Raw genomic sequence first — 25806 nt, forward strand, 5'->3', positions numbered from 1 at the left:
GCGTTCTTTGTAACAGGGCACCAATAAATGCGTGAATGCCTTTCAGGTAGTATCAATATCCACTGCTTTGTCTGAAGGCCACAGAACTGACATTCTTTTTGCATTTTGTCACATCCTTTTCCCAGAAGAAATGCACAATTATTTCCAAACTCTCCCTTTACCACATCTGTATACACGTTTATCGATACATTTACGTTCACTGGCTGGGGCTCCACAGAGTGCTTATTTACTATGGACTGGACTTTGCTCATTTCATTAGATGACAACACTCCTTGTTTTCAATAGGTTCCAGAACAACCTTCCTTCATTGATTTTGCTTTCAGAAGAGCACTCCATTGCTTATGCCTGTGTGACTGCTTGGAGTGGTGAGACAGGTTGGAAACAGGTCAGGGAAATGGGGAATATGGAAAGTGTTAATTGTCCACTTGCAGTCCCATGACAGTGTTGTCCATGCTACTAGTCAAATAGAAAAGAAACTCTGATTAATATATTCCTGATATCCCAGACTTTCAGGAACACTAGTCCTTTCTGAGAAGGCAATTTCACCTCTATTATTAAGTTTTATCCTCTTTAATCCCATCTGTTTTAGTCAAATTGCTTTATCTATTGTGATTGCCTGTAGAATGTTGATTAAACCCACAGTATTATTCTGTGACACTGAGGTATAACCATTGCTTGATATAGAGTGAAGTAGCTTGGCCTTATTAACTGAGTAGTTACTTTATCTAAGTAGGCACCATTTCAAAAGAGGAATGCTGTTCCTGGCAATGAAAGTAACCCTAGAAATAAAGGGATTGCCTGGCCATGTCAATTTTACTGGCTGTCAAATAACATTGTCTGTCCTTTTCCCCTGTTTTAGCATTTTGAAATTAAAGACAAGTAGATTATTACTTCATAAAAGATCTGAGTGTTAATTTAATCATCTCTGAGACTCATCTGCTAGAGAAAGAAAAGGCATCATGATTTTTTTAAACATTATCCAAAACTCAAGCTGTGATGCAGCAGTTTTCAAGGGTGCCCCACTGGTTCTGCTGATTTCAGACCTTCCCCAATAGCTAAACTTTATGACCATAAGGGTGAGGATGAACTTTGGCTGTGACCTAGATCTGCAATTCACAAGTGTTTTTCATACAGCTGCAATAATATTCCAGAAAATGTAATTGGCCTTTTACTTCATTCACTTTTGCAAATGAAAATAAAGCTACTGTGAGAGCAGATCTTTTGCTAAGAAAATATTTTTTTTAATATTTTTATAGCTCTGTCAACAATAAAAGAGTCTCACAGTCTAAAGTCTTTCTCTAAACCTTTTTAATGGAAAAAACTTCATAGAAAATATCCTTTTACCTTTTTAATAACATATAACTATATACATGATTAAAAACTGTAACAAAAAGCTGCAGGGACTGGAAAAATGTTTTGTTGGATCCATGCAGATGGTACATTTAAAAAAGAATTTCACAAATCCATGTACATCAAATGGAGCTGCAGTGACAGGGTTGAAAAAAATGGCAACTCTATTATTTACCTGAATGTACTGGGAATAAACCACAGACATACAAAATACACAAAAAGAATACAAAAGAGTACACGGTGTAAATGCTGTTAGCACAGGAAGTTTCTTTTTTAAGTAAATAGGAGAAAAGAAGTAACATCTCCTTTTTCACGTTTTATATTGCAGTTTAAAAGGTAACTAATCTCTTATTTGCTGTATTTTGTTTTTCTTCACTCTGGTATACACTACAGTAGAAGTATATGGCATTTCATTTAACAAATCAAGAATATTTTGTTTCATCTCCATGTCTGTGAGTGTACTGTCATTTCTGAATAACATCATGTATACGTATTGCTTTAAAAACACATACACATTTTGACATGAGTTAGAAATACAAAATACTGAGGGCCACAAAGTGCTGGATACTCTTGTCCTGATCCAGCAGTATGTTTAAGGACACACAACTTCAAATCTAAGAGGAATCCCTCAGAGAGTAAAGGAAGTTAAGAACCTACAGAAATGATTTGCTGATCAGGTCTGGAGTTTGCACCAGTTTGTAGTATAGACTCCACATCTAGGAAAACTGTTACACCTGAGGCTGTAATTCTGTCCTTACACCCCTGATAATGTAGCTGCACAGTGTAGATGATTTACTGTACTTTTAAAATAAATTTTCTTAATTCTAAGTTAAAACATAAAATGAAACCTCTTTAAAAAAAGTCTGGGGAATTGAGCTCTGCAGCTGGAAAGAAGAAAGAGGTGGTGTTTAGTTTGTTAGTTACAAGTTGGAAGAGATTCTGTAGGCAGCAGGTAATAATGTGACAGGTTTTAAACACCTCACTTCTAAAAGAACTTTCTCGTATTTTTGTCCTGGGCCAAAAAAAGAACAGACATAATTGAAAAGTCAGTATGAGCCAGTAAACTCATCTGTGGCTCACAAGCATGATTAGGATGGCAAGCCATCGCTTGGTAAGAAAATAAAGTCAAGCTTACTTCTTGTCAGATGGTCTTTTACTGGGTTCTTCCTGCTGTAATGAATACTTAAATCCCAGTGTAATCACAGGCAGTTTAATAGCAGACAAATAAATGGAGTCTGTGTGTGCATATTCTTCTTCGAAAAAAAAAAAAAAGAAAAAAGGTGAAAACAACAGTAACAACAGCAACAAAACTAGACAAGCAGTGAAAGTTGAAATATTCTGTGAAGCCTTGGGATCTTTTCCTGTTCTCCTTAACACCTTCCCACACTGTCTGGCCATGTTCTTTTGGCAGGCAGGTAAAACCTTTCAAATTCCTGTAAGTGAGGGAGGATTTTTGCTTATAGCAAGCCATAAAGTCATTATGAAAATAAGCTTTGAAAACCAAATTGCTGTGAGTCATGAAAGCCAAATCTCACTGATAAGTATTTGGATTTCATTGTCCATATAACGGTTTGCTTCCCTCCACAGTTTGACCTTTTTATGTGAGCATGCTAATTGGAAAGCTGCCAATATACCAATTTTTGGCTTGTTACTGTTTAGAGTCTTTTATTTTTTAAGATCATCGACGATACTTGTTTACGTTGTTCATTGCTAGCATAGTGGGTAAAATCTGGCTTGTAAAGCCCTGATTGAAACTAGAATGTCAGTACAAGGCAGGTCTGTTTGAGAAGGCAACCTGAAAGCAGTAAGACTTATTTTATTTATTTAAAGAAGAGATAAATGTGTGTGTGCATGCATTTGCATTTAACAGTTTCATAGCTAGAACCGTTATTAAATGATGCCCAATAGCAATTTTATCTCTTGCTCTGATTTGTTTTATAAAGATGTAATGATTCTCAGGAGAGTTCTACGAGAACATGCAGAGTTGGTTTGCATTACCTACACAGTTATGTGCCTAGTATATATGTTGCAACTTAATTTCTTAAATATATATTGTGTAACACTTTTTATTCCTGAGTGCTGGTCTCCATAAGGAATAGAGGGTGGCATCATGTGCTCTTATGCACAGCATGGTCCTTCATCATTTTAGGAGTTCTTCTGAGGGATCTTTATTGTCACAGTTTTGACTTCAGAATATTCTCTCAATCCACATTCACCCCTAAAAAACAGATTGGAGCATCAGTTTACACTGGACATTAATTCTTTATCAAGAAAAACCTGCAAAGTGATTCCTTGATAAGGTTAAGATATAACCTAAAATTCTTGGTATAGGTTTCTGTTGTACTGTGATTTTGTACAGGTTTTCCTTTCATGCCATCTTTCAGAAAACCTGAAGTTTTATTCTCAAAAGAACAATGAACAATAGATGACTCCAGCATTTAATAAGGAGATACAGAACATTAAACCCAGAAATACTCACTGTGCATTGATGGAACTGTTAGGAGTGAACTGATGTCCTCTGTCCCTTCCAGAACTTGAAAATGTCCAAACACCAAGACCTATACCACTGGCCAGTGAAATTACTGCTTATATTTGCACTCAAGAAAGAGAAGGTCCAAACTGAGTACTATGGAAAATGAACTACTCACAACCCTGGATAAAGATGGACTTTTAACCCACTGATCTTTTTTCTCTGACAGAAAAGCCAGCAGCAGAAATCAGCATTTGCACATACTGTGAAAGAGTGTTCAGCTTGCTCAGATTTGCGGTAGATTTACACAGATGACCTTTTTTTGTCCTGGCACAGCATCTTACATAAGATCCTCTATACTGCTAGAAGTTAGCCACTTACTAGGGTCCCAGTCATCTGACACATGGCACTGAGGGGTACGTGTTCTGCTTTGGATAAATTATGCTTAAGAAATGGGTGTTTCTGAATGCTCTGTAGATTTTGGAGCCAGCTCTGTCCTGGCTTATCTCTTAGGCAACTCTGCTGAGGTTTAGAGTGGATATTGCATGGCTTCTTGGGAGTTATGCCTGCCTTCTCTGAAGTATAGGTATGTGTATTTTGCTTTGCATATTTTGAGTAATGGAGAAGTGAGTTCTTGTCAAGTCATTACTTAAGTTCTAATATGGCTGCTGGATGCTATGTATATAAAGCAAACCATGTCTCCGCTTCAAAACAGGTACAATCTGAGTCTGGAAGTGGAGTATCTCTTCTATATGAACTCATACAAGGATTCTTTTGCACAAGCTCTTAACACATTTGTTTCTTGGTTAAATTCTTATCCCTCGCCCTAAAACACCTACAGTACTGCTCCCTTAATTATATTAAAATCTAAAAAGTGCTGACATGCATATCATGTTAGCATGTTCACTATTTGACAGTGCCTTCCCTCTGGATCCCCCTGTGCAGAATTTAATGCACCATAAAGAATATTTCAGGGGAATTCCTTAGAACCTTCTTCTAATAAGTGTTGCTTTCAGGATGTAGTGTTCACTGTTCAAAGCAATTAAACCCTTCTGTATGCCCCCAGTGTTGCATAGCCTACTTCGTATTTACCTCTGAATTGTAAATTTTACACAAAATATAACATCAGTGAGGAACTCCTGCAACCTTCCTTGGAAAATTAATTCATTTGGATAGAAGCATCAGTATTTACCAGCCCATTTCATTCCACCTGCAGTTTTGAAAACTTTCTGATGTGCCTGTTGGCTTGGTAAGCCTTACATGTGATACGGTGGTTGATATTTAACTCAGACTGATTCAGCAGGCATTTGAAGATTTACCAGAGTCTTAAGTACATGCAAGGAAATATATTGGTACAGATTTTTTTGACACGTGAAAGGTTCCCATTGATTCGGACCACCCCACCCTCATCTTCCAGTAGAAAGTGTTAGAGTTGTCTCCAAAGAATCATCAAAAACTTTAACTATTTATCAGACTCAGCTGAGCCACAGGACCACACCCTTATAGCTCAGTGGAAGCTGTCACCAGGAGCTACATGGAACCCAATAACTAATGCTCCTAAGTCTCTCTGTGTGAAAGTTTCTGCTTGATTCAGTAGGGCTTGGCTCCAGACACCTGTTGGACACATTTTTCCAAGTCAGTAGATAACCTAGCCAACAGAGTATCCGGTGCCTTTATGTATGTGCCAACTGCCAGTTGGTTTTGTATCTTGGTCTGGTGAACAAAATTAGATCTATTTATTGTCTGTTTCTTCAGCTCATGGCTTCAGGGCCTTATGTGTTTGTTTTCTGGATGAGAGTGTGGAAGTGGACATAACTGTGATGAATTCTAAGGCAAGTATTTTTCAAAAGTTAAAAAGTTACTCTTGCTGAATAGGAAGATGGGTTATTCCAGACATTCAGGGCGGAAGAGTCAGTGTGTGTTCAATTAAAGGGCTGGCTTGTCCCCACAGCCTAATACAGGGAAATAGGGAGCAGTAACATCCTATTCTCTGGCCACTTTGCGTCTTTTTGGATTGCCAGTTGGTATCAGGGTGAGAACAGGGGTTGTGTCTGTGAAAAGGAAGGAGCCCATGGGTCAAGTTTGCATGGCACTGTCCCTTGGTTGTGTAGGTGTGACGGAAGTGGAACAAATTGCTCTTCAAAAAGAATTATTACGTACTCTCTTCCCTCCCTCAGTCCAAGAGAAAAAAGATAAGGAAAAGAATTACAACTGCAAGCTGTTCTGCTTGCACTTCTTTTTGGGAATGCATTGCTGTATATCAAAGCTATCCAGACTATAATAATTCCTAAGACATTAAAAGATAGTTCTGAAGTAGACTGGCACCTTCTTCCTTTGGAGACACTTGGACAGAGACCAGATTTTTGGGGACTCTATCTAATATAAAACAGCCACATGTGCCTATCTGGGATGAGTCACCTGATTTTTAGTTACAGAAATTAAATTTTGCACCACTCAGGTAGTGATAAGAAGCTTTAAAGAAGTGTAAATATAAAAAAATCCTTTTCATACTCCTTTAAGAATACAAGAATACTGTAGAGTAGTCAACGTAAACAGAAATCAGTTGTGTGTACGTGAATTCTGGTTCTCTACTGGTATAAAGTGAGTATAGCAGAGCTCAGCTTTCTGAGTTCATTTTTTCCCCATGTGTGATAAAAATCTGTGAATTTAAATACAGGAACAAAACAAGTCCCAGATAATACAGTGCTAGCACAGACAGCACAGTGTTACAATTATGATCTGGCTGTAACATAGTATTAGCTTAGCAATGACACACGTATGTATGGACACTTTCTCTTATTTTAATTTTTTTTTCTTGTTCTTTAATTGCCTGACTCAACATTATTGACGCTGTAAAGTGAATCCCTTAAAAACAAAGATCTAAGAAACCATGTCATTTTAATAAAAAGTATGATCATATTAATGCAGGAGGAAGGAGGTGAATTAGAAGGTGGTATCTGATCAAAGAGGTTCTGAAAGGAGTAGAATAATTACTCATAAGTAGGTTTTCAGGCATCTTTATGAGATAGAGATTATTGCCATTCCAAACATTTATTGTTTATGATGAATATTTTCAAAGCTGTAGATGGGAATCAAGTGTACAACTACCACAGATTTTTCCATGGGAGCTGGGGTGCTGTCTGATTTCCCCCCCTTTCAAAAACTCTGTGATATCAATATGTGAATATTTTGCTTGCGTAGTTAACCTCCCTGAAGTCAATGGGGTCACTCTTGGGTGTCAAGTTACTCATGTGCTCTATCGAGCTTAGTAGTTTTAGAATATTTTCACAATGATAAGAGTTAGATGAGCTGACATATTTATGCCAGTGTGAGATCACCTCATAACTCATGAATGTGGAGAATAGTATGAATGTGTTATTCAAAGTACTCCCTAATGAGGGAAAATATTTCAGACTACATAGAGCTTATTTTATAGATCGAGTTGTATACTGCAACATATTTAAAGTTTTAAAGAGTTTGACCTTACTTCAGTTTTACTGCTGAGTTTGCCATTAGCCATAAGCTATTTTGAAAGCTTAGGTGAGACATATCTGGTATACATGCCTCCTGCACAGAAATTAATTGAATCCTTTATATGCGTAACCAATCTGGGGCTGATGCAATTGCTAAACTTTCTTGTGATTGTAATGAGAATTAAAAACTGGTAAGACTTTAAATTAGGTACATGGGAGAGTATTTGAACATGGGGCTCCATTTCAAAATATTTGGCACTTAGTTCTAAATAGAATAAGAAAAGACAGAAAGCTTTGTAACAGAAGGTGATTTTTTGAAAGGGATGTGAACACATTTGTCTGTCCTTCTCTAGGCCTGACTTCATTTAACATTGTTTATAAATCTGAAAGAGAGAGATAATGTTTTAATAAAATTCAGATGCACTTACATTAATAAATACAGGAAAAAGTTAAGAAAGGAAAAAATAATAAGAGAGGCAAAATATATGGCAAACCAACTGGGAAACAAGTATACCAAACCAGTCAACAAGCACAGAGTAGTACTAAAAAGAGAATCTTTCTGCAAAAGTGCTGGTTAATATGGCTAAGAAAAACTCTCTGAACACACAGGTTGCAAGTACAGAAAAATACTCAGAAATTTTCAGTTCCTTTCAGAATAAGAAGGGAGTTCCAGTAGCTTATGCTGCTCTATCAAAAAAAAAAAAAAAAAAAAGGAAAAGAAAATAAAATGGTTTTACCAGGTAAATCAATTGCATTTAGAACTGGCAGTGATTATCAGTGATCTTATATTATACCCTGATTCGTAGATGAGAATATTTCTTGATCTTAATTTTCATGGAAGGTTTCATTAATGTCTACTAAGTTATAGAGCTAAAACCAGTTTAGAATACAGCAGTGTAATACTTACATCTCTCTCCCATTGCCAGACATTTTGAATCCTCCAAAAGGACTTTGGGCATTTAAGGCATTGTAGCAATTTATCCTGTAATAGGAAGAGGCAGTAAGTCGAACTGTGCTGTGAGAGACACCTTTGGACAACTCGGGGAGAAGCTGAAACTTATGAAGCTAAGGACACTGTACATCACTTAGTAATAACAAACTTGATTTATGTTGAAAATAAATGAGGAATTTATGCCACAAACCCAGCATTCTGCTCCTTACTCATAAGGAGAACGGGATTTGGCCTGTGAGAACTGGAGGAGGGCACCGAAACCTTGGATGCAGCTTCAGTAATGAACTGTTAATCTGCTGACAAACCTCAGTGCCAGCTTATAATACAAAGCTATTACATTTGAATTTATCCTTTTTCATCCTGATTTCTTGTGGATCTGTAGTTTACTGAAGCTTGACATACCAAATTGCAAGCTGTTGAACTCTAAAGTGGCATGACTAGAGAGAAGAGGTGTTCTCTTAGTTCCCTAATGTTGTAGGCAGTGCATGATTTTTTTGTGCCTTTAGCAGAAACCTCACAGGATTCCTCTTGCTCCACAGAAAGGATCATTTATACTCCGGTTGTTTTCAGTAATGTCATTCAACAGTGTGGCTGCCACACTAATGGGAAGCAAGGCACTTCCCAGTTTTCAATAGCATTCATCCACAGTGAACAGTCACAACACCTCCCTACAGCTGTTCCATGTCTTGGTTAGTGAGTCACCACTAGGATGGTCTAGATAAACATTTTTCAGACAGAGGGTGCAAAACTGAGGTGCTATGATAGTGAGTCAAACTCTTTATCTCCAAGAGCAGGAGTGTGATAACTTCTGCCTTACCAGACTGTCCCAGCCTGCATTGCTGAAGAGACTGTCAGGGCCTTGTTTATGTCATTTGTAAAGACAGCAGCTACCAGCCCAAAATCAGAATTGTTGGCTCTCTCTATAACTTCATCCATGGTTTTAAATCTCAGTATTTCTTGAACAGGCCCAAAAATCTGCAACAAAGATTAATCATTAATTAGTAAATCAGCCCACTCAGAGGCATTTTGTTCCTGTTTTATTCAGCTTTTTAAATTGTCTTCTCTCTCCTGTTGTACAGAAACATTTAATAGTGATAATAGCTGTCTGTAAAACTGCATGAATTTCCCAAAGCAGTTGCCTCAGTGGAACTCATCTGTTCTTCCCTTACCTCTTCTTTGAGGTCTGAGACTTTACAGCCAATGACAAAAATTGAGCTTCTTGTCATCAGTTGCCATGTGCATCAGGATTTCTGAAAACAGTTTACTTTTATTTATTTGTTTGTTTGTTTGTTTATTTAAGTGGTAGTTTTCACTCTTGTGAAAATTTGTCTTGAGAAGTAAACAAAAGGGAAAAAAATCAAGGTTAGGACATTGTAAAATGATCTTGCTCATGTGTGTGAATACCTCCTCCTTGGCAATCCGCATGTCATCTGTTACATTGGAAAACACTGTAGGTTCAATGAAGAAGCCCTTTCTTCCTAGCCCTTTACCCCCACATTCAAGTTTTGCTCCTTCAGTAATGCCGCTTTGAATCAGTTCCAGGATCTTGTTGTATTGTTTTTTATCAATCTGAAAGAGAAAAGAAGCCATTTGACTTGCAGACTGTGCATTTGACAATCAAGTCAAAATTGTTTTTTTAGGCAAGTCATGTCCCAGTGAGTAGACTTATGCTTATATTCACTACTCTGAGCTGGAGATGCCGAAGATCTACAGATCGCTGCTGACTGTAACCTAGGGCTCAGTCTTATTAAGGATGTGTCCCTTTATGCATGTGGCTCAACCCACGTTCTTGCTAAACAATCTGGTTTATAAGCACAAACAAAGCAGATAATTATTTTTTGTCCCAGGTTAACTTCCTGAAAATGGTATAAAACCAGGTGGTTATTAGTGACAAAAACATTTTCTAAAGACCTATTTCTTATTGTGCCCATCTTTTGCTTAGAATTCCTGGCTCTCTAGTGGTCTACAAGCACATGTTTGTAGACAGTTCTTGAAAGTATGTGCCCACAGAGACTTTTGAGCGCTTCTCACAGTTTACAACTGTATCTTGGGGGGCTGAAGATCAAAATCTTGCTGTTAAAACTGGGAGGCAAATTTATTGATATTTAAGATGAGAGTTTTTACCTAAAAAGAAACACCTCTGAGCTGCACAGATTATCTGCTCTTTAGATTTTTAATCTTGAAAATGTTTTATCATGTCAGCTATCCTGGACTGTGAGTGAGTATGCACTGACTTCTGTCCTAGTAGAGTTTAAATGCTTCCAGGCACCTTCTGGGCTGTAGAGCCAAACACTATTCCTTTACCTGTGGTCCTTGTTCTGTAGTTGGGTCAAAAGGACTCCCCACAACTCTCCTTTTTGCACGTTCTACACTTCTTCTAACAAACTCTTCATAGATTGATTCTTCCACATAAATCCGTGAGCCTGCAGTGCAGCATTGACCTTGATTGAAGAAGACCCCTTGGTGAGCTTGTTCCACAGCATAGTCCACTAAAAAACCAAGACAGCGTATGTTGCTCTGAAACGTCATAGACTGGTGCTATTGCACCACTGTCATGTGTATTACATAGGTGTCACATTCCCAAAACTTCAAAGCAGAAGTAGGATTTGGTTAAAAAACCAAAACGGTTACCAAATCAAAACATACTATTGTTGTTTCAGGTCATAAATTATGATGATTCATTTAATGTTGTGTCATAATTCCTGTGAAAATATGGAGTTTTTAAATATGTCTGAAGTTGATTTTTCCCCCATTTATTTGACCCTGAACACAGCTGTACTGGAGGAATACTAGGAGCATTACAACTGTTTCAGAAACAGTGGATTGCAGGGGACCACTTGGCACTTCAGGCATCGTCTAGGTAAAGAAGGGTCCATAGGTAATACATTCCACATGCCATCTTGTGACACGAGCCACAAAATATTGCTTAATATACCACTGCAAAAATTCAATCAAGGCAGTGCTTTAGCAGTCTGTAGGAGTAGGGTATGCAAAAACAACTTCACCAATGTCTTCCATGTCTGCAACATGTAATTTATCAACTAAAAATCTTCAGAGACCCTAGGAGGCAGATTGAGCCCCACATTATAGAAGTCCATCTGACTGGGGTCAGTAGAGGAGGGGAAAATTTGTCTGTGATCCCATGTTTGCACTTGGTTTAATACTGCGTATGTGAGAATAAGGGCAAGACCTACCCTTCCTAAAAAGCCAGATTACCTTTCTGCAAGACAGACATCTTCTTGGCCTATACAAGTGACCGGGTGGGTAAGGTTTTAAAAATATGGGTCAATTATGAAGCAATCGACACTTGATTTCTACTCTTAACTTCCTTGGAGGTACAACTAACACATCTACTCTCCAAGCAGGAGAGAGGATCCAATCATGTTTAGACATTCAGAGCTAAATTTTCTCATTGGGTGTAAGAGCTGACAAGGCAAGAATATTGAATTCATCCTTAAACGGTGATGCCCTACAACATTGTAATACCCCTGTTACGAGCTCTAGCACATTGGAATACTGGTTAAAGTATAATCTTTTATGGACTAAAAAAAGCAACAGTGGTTTACTTTCAGCACATCCTAGACAACTCCATCTAACAGAAATGTCTTGTTCTACCCTCAGTGTGGTCTTTTGAGAAAATTTTATAGGGTGTTCCCTGGACCACATCCAAATTTTCCCAGGCAGCTCCATGGAGATTGAAAATGTGGGTGGATAGAACTGATTAACTGTTGTTTCTTTCTCTATTGTTAACAGTTTTTCACCATGAGGGGGTCTAACCATTCTTGTCTTGTTTTTTTGGTGCACTAAACATTCAACAGCTTTGTCATGCTTTCTGCTAACTTTTGGCACACAGTGTTCCTCAAACTAACAGCTCCTTTAGAATGGTAAGCAAACTGACGTTCTTAAATAATCAGAACTTTGAAGTCTGAATCTCAGGTCAAGTGCTGGTGGTTGTAATTATGGGAGGACCAGAGAGCTTTAGTATGATATACTGTGGAACAGATAGTCCTGAAGAAGACTGTGCTCTCCTCTGTGCCCTGTTATTCCCCTGTTGCCTGCAACTTCTCCCCAGGTCCTCAGCCTTATTTGGCAAGTCACAGATAAACTACAGCTTTGTGTGGCAGCTAGAAGGATTTGTCCTTTCCCTGTGGAAGGCCGTAACAAAGGCCCACAGCATGTATTACTCTACTAGAAGTGTTCAGGTGATCCAGTCTGAGAGGAGTAATTGGGGTAGAAGGCTGTAACATCTGCATCTGGCTCCAGGTGACAGGACCCTTTTTGGCTTACCAGGATGACTGTGGCTGTAATTTAGACCCCCAACTTGGTAAAACATTTCTATGTAGAAAAGCTGCTGAAAGTTCTCAAGCTTTCCCTAGTATTTCAGACATTGGGAAGTTTTTAAAAACGAATATAGAATTGTAACCAAGTCTTGTAATTCATGCTATTCAGAATCATTCTTCTATTCACTTTCCCCTTTTAAATTAAAAGATCAAACCCTTATATGTCTATTTATTTGGGTTACAAAGTTCTCAGAAAATGCATGGAGTACAGTGTGCCTGCACAAAGCCTGAAACAATAGCTCAAAGCAAGGTGTGAACTGTCCCAGTCATCTTAATGGAGTGTTAACTTCAAAACCTCCTGCTGACAATTTAGATATCAACATTTTTAACTATTTCATTGCTGTTCATTCAAGCAGAAACTTCCAGTTTGTGTTTTTACCCTGTCCTAAATGGCTGTCCTGTACCTTCTCAGGTGCCAAAAATCTCAGCTGCACAACATCATCCAGCTGCCAAAGTCTTTAGCTCCCTGCTGACAGTGGCAATGAGGCTATTTCAATACACGATTCTTGACTTGTGAAAATTTAAAAAATTGAATAATCTCCATTCATAGCTACTATCAAAGCACTTTAACAAAGGAATATCGCACTGGCTAGATTAGCAACTCAAGTGTAAATTAAACCCCTCCCTTTTTATAATTGGTGTGAAGCAAAGCACTAAACCACCTTGCTGCAGAGTTTAGGATGACAAATGCATATGGGACCATGACCGTAAATAACACTGTTTCTATATGATTGGTTATAACTTTTTTTTTTTTGTTTTATTGTTGTCTATGAATCTGTGGGTTCAGATGTTGTCATTTTATTAAAAAAATATCACATCTAAGGTTGTTTCTGTAAGATTAAAAAGTGTGATTAAATCCATTTTACTTTGTATGAAAAATATGCCCTCAAAATTGAAAAAAAAAAAAAAAAGATAATACACAAACATGTTTTTAAGAAAAATATGGAAGTGCTGACTTACAATCAGCATCTGCAAAAATAATGTTTGGGCTTTTCCCACCCAGCTCCAGTGTAACTCTCTTCAAATTACTCCTTCCAGCTGCTTCTTGGATCAGCTTCCCAACCTGAAAGGAAATGGACACATTTTACAGGGAATGTAGTCATACAGTTCACTTTAACAGCCAATGCTGGCTATCACTGGAACAGAGCTTTAAATAATCCAGCAGGTTCTTCAATCCAAACAGCTTTTCATCCACAGTAGACAGCTTTCCAGGTTTTTTTTCTAGAAATTGAGAGGGGGTAAGACACAGCACAAAGTGTTTATACCCCTCACCTGTTTGTATCTATGCTAAAATGGCTTGGGGCTTTCTTTTAGGGTGCTTTATGAGGGCTGAATTAAAAATCTGAACTTGGTGTAACTAGAATTACTTCCATCCAAACTATTGGCATGTTCACAGAGTTTTAGATACTATTATTAATAGGTTTAGTTATATAATTTTTAGTGGAAAAAATAGATCTGATATCTCAGTATGTATTAAGCTTATTACTATTCATTAGTAATAGCTGCTATCATACTTCTTTATGTAGTCCAGGTGTTCATTATCCCAAATGATGACTGCTTTCAACATTTATTTCACTCTTACTACTTATAGTTACTAAACTGCTAGCCAACCTGTTTGTAGGAGGACATTTGTTCTCCTCAAAATAAAGTTTTGAGTGCTCAAAGGTTTAAGTAATTTGACTGTGAAATCATGATCCACAATATGTAATATTCTGATGAAATCATCAGCCTTTTCGGCAGGATTAACAGCACATATCAGAATACCAAGTAGAGCAAGAAGTTACAAAAGCACCAGACCTCACCCTCAGCTGCCCCACAGATAATCTTAATGTAGGTTGAGGAGGTCAAAAGCACCTCCAAAATGTCTTTGTAGATTGTGGGGTCAGCTGGAGGAGCCTCAAATTGCAGACCTTGCCAAGGAACATGGCGGCACATAAAATGGGGTAGCAATCTGACAGCTACGTATTTGACGTGTTTCCATGTCAGTACAGTTGGAGAGGCAGCAGTGCTCCCTGGAAAGTCTCCCCTCTCTGGATCAATGAATCCTAAATAGATCAGATTCTATACTGTTGCAGTGTAACCATGCCCATCTCGTAGCTAAGTAAGTAATCACAGGTAGATACAGGTCCCTATATGGTTAAATGCAAGATTAGAAGTATCTATTGAATATTGAGAAGCTTGAGAACCTTGGTAAGTGCTTTCTTTTAACTGGGACATGTTTTAAGGTCACACAGAAGGTTAGATGTGAAATGGGATGGGAGTGAGTCCAGAGCTGGACTTTTTTTTCCACATAGTACTCTGGTGTCTCTAGCTGTTTTCTGTTTCTGAGGTCAGGTGAGTGAGATTCCCTGCAGTAAGGGGTTAATGGATGAGAAGCTAAACCTCTTAGAGAACTGAAGGCAGTCTGCTGGAGAAAGTTAAGTCAGCACTGCAGTAATCAGAAAGCAAATGAAACAGAAACCAGGGCCCCCACAGAAAAAACAAAGCAAAAACCCCACAGGGTAATGAAGGAATTGTCAACCACTTCATGTACCTTTGTGATTAACTGTTTATCTGTTGATTCCACACTTGAGTGTGACTGAGGTTATTTCTTTAAAAAAAAATACCAAAAAAACCAAACCAAACCTAAACCTTAAAATTAGCTTCTTTTCTTTACCCCAGTTTTGATGGAATGGAGTGTTGACATTATCATGAAATTCCTTGCATATCCCCGTAATTGGAGCTGATTTTATTGCTATGTTTGACTGACAGCCAGAAGTGAACATGAAAAAGAAGGACCCTCTCTGCCCTCCACCCCCACCACATACATTGAGCATGTCATCTGGAAATTCCAGTCTCTCAAACTGTGCTGAAAATGTACACTGGAAACCAGTGAGAGTGCCATGTTTATAGCCAGTGCCAGCCAATGCCATTCACACCCTCACTGCCTTGCACCTCCCTCTGTCAAAGAACAACTACCACCTATTTCCCCTCCAGAGCAGTGTGTCCAGCCCACCATCCCTCTGCCTTCCATTCTACCACTGTAAAGTCAAAACTCTTTTGTCCATGTGAGTAAAGATTTTGAAAGGATTCTATGCAAACAAGTGACTGGCAAATATGCAAGTCCAAATATTAAGGATAAGTACAAAGGGCTTGGGGTTAATTTGGAAGAGTATGATTCAGAGTATTGTTAATATAGAGAGTCGGTTGTCAAGTTTCCAAGTATAAACTTAACAGACAGCTTCACTGTGTCCTTCCTGTTAGAAATCAGTGTAGACGTCAGGATGGTACAGCTCATGCTGTTCAGCATTTTTGTTCATTGTGGTCCTGTTGTGCCCTATGCACTTACAGGTTGAGAAAAGTCTTAGGAAAGGCACCAGCACTGTGATTATTTAGTGACAAAGGCAGCCTTTTGTCACTGACCCTCTCTTTATGGAGCAAGACGGCATGAAAGGGATAAGTGATAGTGTTGCAATCTGTATGGTCTTTCAGTACATGCTTCCTGTGGTGTCTCTCAGCTATATCTGTGAGCTCCCAACAGGCAGTACAGCTCTGTGAGGGAACACTGGGAGAGAGGACTCCCCCACAGATAATGGAGCTGTGCGATGATTATTCAGCAGGAATGTTGGCAGAGAAAGCCCTGACTCCCCATCCTTGTTTTGAATAGGCTTCCAAGATTGATATCAGGAGTAGCCCCGGATAGCTTGTGAAGTACCATAACCTTGTAAGCAGCATGGAGGGTGAGGCAGATGTAATTTTGCCCATCTCAAAGAAAACAATTTGTTATTCAGAACAACAACAACAAAAGATTAAAGAAGCATTTTGCGGCAGCCCTGTGCAAAAACACTATTTGAAGTATAGTCCTGGAAGAGTCTGTTTTCGGACTGTGAACTGTATGATGTTAGGCATTGAGAGTATATCATGATACAAAACATTTGATTGTTGCATATTTATACCTTCTGTGTTTGGAAGTTTAGTGTTTCTTTCAAGAGGAGGCTTACACAGTCATATTTTAAATACTTTGTGTAGAAATTCGATAAACTCTGTTGCCTTTCATGCTCTCTTATTTTTCTGTTTTCAGACAGAAATCAATGTTTCTAAATGGTATAAGCGGGTTTGCCTGTTACTGTTAAAGCACTGTAAGTCTCACAAGTCAAAAGCAAACCTCCAAGGTTTCTGATACTTCTTCTACAGCTCTGTGAGAGTGTCTGGCTTCTCTGCTCTGAACCTTCCTGTGATCACAGACACACATTGAATCATTAGGGAACACCAGAACGTAGGGGAACAACAGTTTAGCTGAACAGGTAATTTTTTTGCACACTGCAATAGACAAGACTGTGAAGGTAAGACTGCACAGGAAGCTATGTAGATTAAAAGATTCCATGAACAGTGCAAAAATTGATAGAGGAGACATACATCTTCAGTTACTTAGGCATTTTAAGTAACTGGGCTGCCCATCTTTGCTATTTATACCTTTCTTGGGATATTGAGAGAATATCTGAAGAACAGTAAGTGTTTTAAGTTACAAGAGATTGATTAAGTTTTGGGGAGATGGTATGATCAGACAGAAAATTTCTATCTTTTCTGGAATTGCAGTTTTCTCTCTCCAGCTATTGAGGCACTGGATATCAGTGTTTTGGCAAAACATTCAAATCTGTTCTGCTGCTTACTTAGTCTGATTCTTTTAAAATTCCAGATTGTATGCAAAATCTTTCTGAGAAACATTTTAGGACTGCATGGCAAGTTCAGGGTGTGTCCCCAGCAAAGACAAGTGAATTTTGAAATACTGATATGAAGAGCAGCTTTATTTGATAGTGCAATGCCCCGTGTGAGGAGCAGTCCTGAAAAGAGCATAGTGAATAGTGCAGCAGAAGTAAAAAGGCAATCCCAAACAGAAATTCCTAGAGAGAATCCAAAGCTATAAATGGCTTATTTGTTCCTTGGGTTAAATCCTGGGCCCACGAAAGTGGGCAGTTAAACTCTTGTTAACTTTGACAGGGCGGATATACCACCCTATTTGCTTCAGTTTTAAGAAGGTGAATCCTTTTGACATGTATCTTCTGTAGGCAGAGAGGCACAAGAGTTGTCCAAGGACAGCTCCCTAAATTCTACCAAAAACACCAAGGAGGGGAAAGAGAAACAGCTGCTTTTCATTCAGGAGGCACAAGCTGTCCAAGATACGATCAAAAAGATTCAGTAGAAGCTGGAATGAATGACAGTGTAACCTCCCTAAGTCCTCCTTACATTGAACAGGGCATGTGTGTAGCATGGTAAGCTAACAGACTCCTCAGAACAGGTCAAATCACCTTTAGGATTCTTGTTGCTAAAATAGAAAATGCCAAGATGTAATTCTTCATGATATCCAAAACCAGCAAGAGACTGTGTGATCCAGGAGAGCTGACACAACTCACTGCTTGTGCAGTAGGTAGACATTCTGTCTACATCATGCATTGTGACATGCATCTCACTTCGGAAATGAAAGGAGAATCCTGCTGAGTAAATTAGAATCAGTGGTAATACAGCTGTTAGCTACAAACATTTGTTTGGCATGAATCAATCTTGACTGTCCTGTAGTTTGCTTTGATGGTCTCTCTAGTATCTTGTTGACTAATGATGAGATCATGGTTTGTTAATCTAAGTGCATAAAGAAAACATTCTGCCAAACAAAATGCAGACTCTTTTGCTGGGGTTTATTGCAGTTGTTTATAGACCTTTTGTTTACACAGGCATCCAAACCAATTTGTTGGATATTTATTTGGGTTACTCTACAGAACTGCATGAACACAGACCTGAATCCTATCTTTAATCTGTCTGCATTTTAATGGGTCATAGTTTGAACAAAGTGGAAACCAGCCACTTAGGATACATTTCTTGTTGGCCAGGGCTTCAAATGTTTTGTGTGCTATCTATAATTCTCATCTTGAGAGTGTTTAACAACTGGAGAGAGTTGTAAGCCACTCTGATTTGGAGGTAACACATTTGGTTTTGAACAGAAGTTAGAAGAACTCATTAAATATTTGCAACAAGCAAAATGCAATTTTTAATCCAGCCAGTGCTTTGAATGCACATTTTTTTAAATGTATAACTTCTTGCTTTCCATAATCATCTCTGGTCTTAAGCCCAGAACATACTGCACCCAACTATTCCATGTGCACCAGGAATTTACAGGTATGCAGTTCCTGTTCAAATGGAGCACACATATGTAGACATGGCCAAACGGTTCACAGCAGTCAAAATGGCTGTATTTGCAAAGCCTGGAACTGAATTCACAGATTTGAGTGTAAATAAAGGCCAATGAAGAGTAAAGCAGCTTCTGATAGCTGCTTTTCTCTGCTATTTGAAGACCTCTCACCCTTGCTACTTAGCAAAAAATTCTTTCAGGAGGTGGGAAGGTAGTATGAAGAACCTCTGATATGTTCAAAAATTGTCCCCTCATCAGCACTTGTCTTGGAAATAAATAGGGTCCACTGTTCGTTTAACTGGGGAAGAGAGGAGACTTTTATAACCTCACCTATACTTCTGAGCTCTGCAGCCCAACAGCAGATACATGTGTAAGCCAGACATCCTGAGTTTGGATCTGTTCTTAAGCTCAGAAATTATAAATGACCGAGTTTTATTTTAATTAAATTGTTGCTACTAATTTTTTAGAAAGAACTCAAATAGACAGGAATACATAGAACAGTGAAGAAGCTGAGGCAGAAAGGGGCATGTATAGTGAATGCTAGGATAGTGTGGGAGACAGCTGAGCTTTACAGACCACTGCCAAGGGCCTGGTGAGTGAGAGTTTCACCCTACAGCTAGGGACCAGAAAGATCGAGGAGAAATACAGTAAGACGTAATGAGATATTTAAACTGATTCTGGGCTTTCAAGGGAAGCTAGGAAAGGGATAGGAGCAAGTGTTGACATGGTCAGATTGACTGGAAGAAAGATTGGTTTTGGCAGTTTAAGTTTCATCTGATTATGGAAGATGAGGAAAAAATGTGTCAGTGAAGCCTGAGAGAAGATTGCTGTAATTGAGGAGGATCATGGATTAGCCCTGGTTCACTAAAAACAACACAGTAAAAATAAACACTTTTGTTAAAATGCCCATACCAAACAAGCTGCTGAAGTGTATGAACCAAAGCAAGCAGAGAAGCCAAGAAAGCTGCTGGAATCTTAAGGCGGCACAATATTTTTAGGCTTGCTTTCATATTCCATATGATTTTCTTTCTTCCAGTGTGACAGTTTTCAAAGTGAAATTCATAGCCTGCTGGGTGTCTGCAGAACCCTTCCCAGTGAGCTGTAGAGGGAAGAGTTTTGAGAACCATGCAGTAGGAGACTGGGAGAGGAGGTGATCCAGGGCAGGGTGTTTCATAAGAAGCAAGCAGGCTAAGGGATGAAAGAAATGGCAGACTACTCTTTTACTGTGCATGAGCTAACTCATAAAAGGAGGGGTCAGAAGGAAAGAGGAAAAGAAGTGGAATCAAACAGTGATGGTACTACAGAAAGAGACCTCTTTATGATTTTTCACATATTACTTGTGGGAGGGGGAAGTGTGTGAAAAGTAAATAGTAGTGCTTAAAACAATTTTCAAAGCACTAGAGAATCTAAGAAACAGAAAAGAAATAGAGTGCAAACTGAACCAGCATCATAAATTAGAAATTGGTATCATAAATTAGAAGTCACTTACGTGTTGTCATTGCATAGGCATGGGCTTGAGGCCTCACAATAGTCAGGAGTTTCAAGAGGTACTGGACTAATGAATGACAAGGCCATCGGTTGCCACTAAATACAATTGTCCACATGCACCTTTGGGCTCAGGAAGTCTTTAAATTGTTGATTACCAGAAGCTGTGAGGCTACAGCAAGGAAAGGATCAGTCTACACATTCTCTCTTCTCTGTAAGCATCTGTTACTGGTCATGTTGCAAGATAAGGTGCTGGGCGGGATGGATCTTTTGTGTGGCTACATCAGTGTTTATTGAATTAAGGTCATGAACTTGGCCTTTTGGCTCATTAGTTCTATGGATTGGGTTCTACAAATTTTGGAAACCATTAGCATTAAATTTTTTGTAGGAAGAGCTGCTTGTTTTCTGCCTTTAAAAAAACTTTGCAGGAAATAGCCGTAAGTATATATACTGCAAAAGTAAGGAAGCTCATGATAAAAACTCGAGAAAAACGCATGCTTCAGACATCTAAACTTGAAGATCTTTGCTTTTGTACTGATAGGTTTTATCAATAACTTGCTCAAGTTGAAAGTACTAACTGCCTTAACTAGCACCGGGATGAAATGGGGGAATGGAATTTAATATCATGGCATTTATATATCTGATAGCTATTGGAAGTCCACATCATTGGAGTGTACAATTGACATGCCTCAGACAAGACCAGAGAGACAAAATATTTCCATTATTATTTCATTAGAAATTGAAGTCTGTTTTGGAGAAGTCAGAGACTCTGTAGTGCAGCTCATATCACAGAATTGTGTTTAAAATGTTACAATGTTGACTTGCTGTTACAAAAATTCAGTGTTACAGGAAATCAGAAACAATATGGAATAGTTTACACTAACTCTGCATTAAAACGTTCCATCTGTTCTTGCTTTAGGTTCTTAGAGAATTGCTTTTTCATCTCTGTAATGCTTTTCACTTCCTATTGGTAAGACTTTTAAAGGTAGGCACTGAGTTAGTATAAAACCCACAGCTTTTTGAGTTTAAACGCCTATTAAAACTAAAGCTGTCTGGAACTACAATAAAAATTTATTTTGGCTACAAAAGACAACTTTGAAACCTAACCCATCTGTATTTTTCCTCCTCCAAACAGTGCAACATCCTGTATAATAGAATATTTATCTTAAACAGAGACCACATATCTTTATGAAAACAATTGTTTCAGCTTAATTTATGGGGGGTAATCAGCTCATATTAGAGTTTTCAATATTCCAGGATGCTAATATAAATTGGTTACAGGAGATGTAATGACTAGAGTAATTCCATAGAATAATCTGAAATCTTATGTTGCCATTGACTTAGAATGTAACCTGTGTATATTATAATCTAAAATTGCCATAAAAAAATTAATGTACAGGCATATAGTAATTGCAGAACAACTGTGTGTGTGCAAATTAGGCATATGACTGCGGCTACATTTTACTGGTAATTTAGGCTCGTGTATGGTGACTTCCAAACTTGATTACAGGGTAACTCCACCAGAGTAATTCATTTTAAATAATTGAGCTGGTCTCTGCGATCTCTGAGCCCACCAGGGAGATACCCACACATATCTGGTAGGGCTGCTTGGTCAGTGAATTTATTGACTCAAATCAAAACCAAATTCACTCACTGTGAAGATCAGTATCCCTGGGATTCATAAAGCCTCCCACTGCCACGAGTGGGAGTCAAACATATCAAAGAGAGACGGGTTCCCTGGGGTTTAGCTCCCTCCATACAATAGTTTGTCACATTTTGAATTGAAAAGGGCTGGGTTTAGCTCTCTCTAAATATAACCAGCCCTGAAACTCCCACTGAGATTCCTTTCTGTCTGCTTTCAGACAATGAGATAAGGCCCCTTCTCCTGTGACTTCAGTCTGGAGTACCTCTACCATACCCACCCCAGTCCTGATAACAGCCAGCTTTGTACATATTTGAGATCAAGACACGATTTGAGTTTTAAGGGATTTGTTACTCTTTCTGTAGATTACAGCCTTCATGTTCAGACTGAACATCCTCTGTAACATCTTCATCATCAGATTCAACACGGCTAAGTAGCAGGGCCTGCACTTGCGTTACAACCCCATGCAATGCTACAGGTTTGGGGAACAGTGGCTGGAAAGCTGCCCAGCAGAAAAGGACCTGGGGATGTTGGTTGGCAGCTGGCTGAGTATGAGCCAGCAGTGTGCCCAGGTGGTCCAGCAGGCCAACAGCATCCTGGCTGGTATCAGAAATAGTGTGGCCAGCAGGATTAGGGAAGGGATTGTCCCCCTGTACTCGTCACGGGTGAGGCCGCGCCGTGAATCCCATGTTCATGTTTGGGCCCCTCACTATGAGAAAGACATGGAGGTGCGGAGTGTGCCCAAAGAAGGGCGACAAAGCTGGGGAAGGGTCTAGAGCACAGGTCTTACGAGGAGCAGCTGAGGGAACTGGGGTTGTTTAGCCTGGAGAAGAGGAGGCTGAGGGGAGGCCTTATCGCTCTCTACAACTACCTGCAAGGGGGTTGCAACAAGGTGGGTGTTGGTCTCTTCTCCCAAGTAACAAGTGATAGGACAAGGGGAAACAGCCTCAAGTTGTGCCAGGGGAGGTTTAGATTGGCTATTAGGGAAAATTTCTTCACTAAAAAGGGTTGTCAAGCATTGGAACAGGCTGCCCAGGGAAGTGGTTGAGTCTCTGTCCCTGGAGGTATTTAAAAGACGTGTAGATGTGGCACTTAGGGACATGGTTTAGTGGTGGGCTTGGCAGTGCTAGGTTAACAGTTGGACTCGATGATCTTAAAGATCTTTTCCAACCTAAATGATTCTATGATTATATCATAGACTCATAACAAGACATTTTGGCATCCAGGGGACAACTGACTCCCTTCATCTTCTGGCCAGCTTCTTTCCATCGTTTTGGGAACAGACGCTTTGGATAATCTCCTTTTCTCCCTGCAGTCCTTCCTTTTTAGACCCCCTCTTCATCCTCAATATACTTGAATGCAGCATCAAAGATGAAGTACATTTGCCCCAATTTGCCCCCTTCCTCTCCCTTCTTCCACAAGTATGCCAAGATAGACAAATTATGGATGCTAAAGCAGCATTTATGTGTGCTGCAATATACACGGGATGTTCTGCCTACTTGCATGTGATTCACATCCTCATAAGCCCACAGGAAATCCCAGCAATATTTTTCCAGGCATATCTCCTGTGCTGAGGTGCCGAGCACAGCAGGGGCTGGAGGAAAGGAGCCATTTCTGCTTTGGAAGTACTGTGATACATAAGTTCAGCTGGGAAGAAAAGACCACTGTTATTTAGATGTAGCTCCTTTACTCAGTGACAGTGAGAAATGTAGCACAAGGACTTAATACTATCTTCCTAAGTATTTACTCACATTTTACAGTAACATATCTGTGAATCCTCTTACCTCAGTGGATCCAGTAAAAGCAATTTTATCAATGCCAACATGAGATGCTATGGCTGCACCAACAATTGGACCAAATCCTGGCAAAATATTGACAACTCCTGGTGGAAAGCCAGCCTGTCAAAATAGGAATGAGTGAAGGAAGCATGATTTATGAAAACTGACAGAGCACGTTAAACCAGGCATATGCTGGTAGTTCCTTCCACACAAGGAGAGACAGAGATATTATTCCTGTCAATTATTCTTACCTCCTTGATGAGGGCTCCCATATAGAGAGCGCTGAGTGGTGTTTGTTCTGCTGGTTTAATAACTACTGTATTGCCACAGCACAGAGCTGGAGCAATCTTCCATGCAAACATCAGCAGGGGGAAGTTCCACTGTAGGAAAAAATAAAAGTTGATAGATAGAAAAATATTGCAGCGGTGTTTTGTTTTCAAGATGTCAAGCTGCTACCTCACTTACTTCTCAGGCTGATCCTCAACATAAATCTTTTCCAGCACAAAGCAAGGATTTTTTTTTAATTACTGCCATTAAGAAAGCGACAACAGTGACCTTTTAGTTCTTTCTCTCCTGTTCAAAGAAATACAGTCCCACCCGCAGTCTTCATAAAAGAATCTTCTGGTCTCTCTTAATTTTTTTAGTCACAACTTTTTATTTCATTTACTGTTTTGCAATTGGCACTTTTAATTCCCCCATGACAAGTAGTTCTTCCTTCTGATACATTTGGAAAGAACTGTTTGTTCATGTGGAAGCATTTTTGGATGTAAATTTCTTATCTCTGACTACATCTTAAAAGATACAATTTTTACTCAAAATTATATATTCCTTAGTTGATGGGATTACAATAAAAACCCCATAAATGTCAATGCTTGGTCAAAGCATTTAATTTTCTTGAAAACTTCTTACTGAGCAATTTATATGGAAGACACTAAAAGAACAGTAAAAAAACAAGTTGAGAAACACTCTTTGCTGATGTAGAATTTTGTATCATCATTAATTTCAACTTCATTTAACTGCAGCAGAAAATGTAGTGAATTATATGAGTCTGATGCACAAACTGTGTATTAAGAGTAACAAGCCTTTCTCCATCTAGGCCTGATCCTAACAGGTTAAGTGGATAGTCCCACTGATTTCAGTGGAAATGCCAGAGTAATAAAATAACTGCATTTGCACAATCACTCTTATAAATGCATATAATAATCTCCTTTGGAAAGAAAATAGAAAATATCAGTCACAAAGAGTCAGCCACTGGCCAGAACGTGTTACTGCCTGATTCATATCAGCTGCCATTCTCACAGACATCTCTCTAGCCCCTGGCTAGCTTGAAAAAATACACAAGTGTCTTTCCTTCACTGAACACCCGATTTTTTACTCCCTCAGTTGTTTATAAACTCCAGAGACAAAGTGATATTTTAATTCCATCTCCAGTATATAAACCTGGGAGGGGAGCTATAGGGCCAACAGTGTGCTGACAGCTTGCACTTCTAATGCTATTGCAAGGAGAGCTCTGAGGAGTTTTATAGGGTAGTATATAGCCCTGTTTATGCTACAGAGCTGCCAAAGAGCATATGTTTTGATGGAAGCTAGGATGTGAAAGAGGATGAGGAGTTTAGTGTTGGGCTCGCTGTTTTATTTTATTTTTGTAATAACGTATTTGCTAGTGTAATGGCTAAGTGCATGCTGCAGCCCAGGGGCTGTACTCTGTGACAGGTAGCTGTGGAGGAAATATGTAACAGATTAGCAGCAGTGTTAGAATAGGTGCGTATGACAGCCATGTTGAAGTTTTGGAGGACAAACTTGGGGGAAGAATGAACAAGTATGGTAGATGGCTGGGTACCCTGAACAAAGAGGTTTACAGATCTAAACTAAACAAATACTGCTTTTGGCCTGATCTTCAGCCCATGGCCAAGTTTCTTCAACAGATCTGTCAGTTAAGCTCAATGAGACAAGCCTAAGAGATGTCCAGTAACTTCAGGGTTAGATATGGGGATTGTCATTTTGCAAATGCTTATGCATGTGCTTGGCTGAAGAATGGGAACAGAGCTGTGGAATCATTCGTTCATAAGGACAACTTCTGAGTCAAGTTAGGAGAGCCCATAGGTGTTTGCAGGATGGGTGTAGCCAGACTCTCTGAGTCCTTTGCATGGTTCTCT

At 39.1% G+C, this 25806-nt stretch overlaps 1 protein-coding gene across 1 annotated transcript in view; it reads right to left on the bottom strand.

The window, feature by feature from the left end:
• Positions 1 to 1321: 1321 nt before the first annotated feature.
• ALDH1A2 (aldehyde dehydrogenase 1 family member A2) overlaps positions 1322 to 25806 on the bottom strand; it is a 58789-nt gene continuing 34304 nt past the window's right edge. The window contains exons 6-13 of the mRNA XM_009973230.3: positions 23902 to 24030; positions 23657 to 23770; positions 13546 to 13648; positions 10550 to 10734; positions 9650 to 9814; positions 9063 to 9220; positions 8201 to 8275; positions 1322 to 3568 (exon numbers count right to left, since the gene is read on the bottom strand). Of these exons, the coding sequence (XP_009971532.1) occupies positions 3496 to 3568; positions 8201 to 8275; positions 9063 to 9220; positions 9650 to 9814; positions 10550 to 10734; positions 13546 to 13648; positions 23657 to 23770; positions 23902 to 24030 (1002 nt within the window). The 3' untranslated portion in view covers positions 1322 to 3495. The remainder of the gene's footprint in view (positions 3569 to 8200; positions 8276 to 9062; positions 9221 to 9649; positions 9815 to 10549; positions 10735 to 13545; positions 13649 to 23656; positions 23771 to 23901; positions 24031 to 25806) is intronic.

This window comes from Tyto alba, unplaced genomic scaffold, assembly GCF_018691265.1.
Source record: "Tyto alba isolate M040663 unplaced genomic scaffold, T.alba_DEE_v4.0 Super-Scaffold_41, whole genome shotgun sequence".
In the NCBI taxonomy this organism is placed as follows: Eukaryota; Metazoa; Chordata; class Aves; order Strigiformes; family Tytonidae; genus Tyto; species Tyto alba.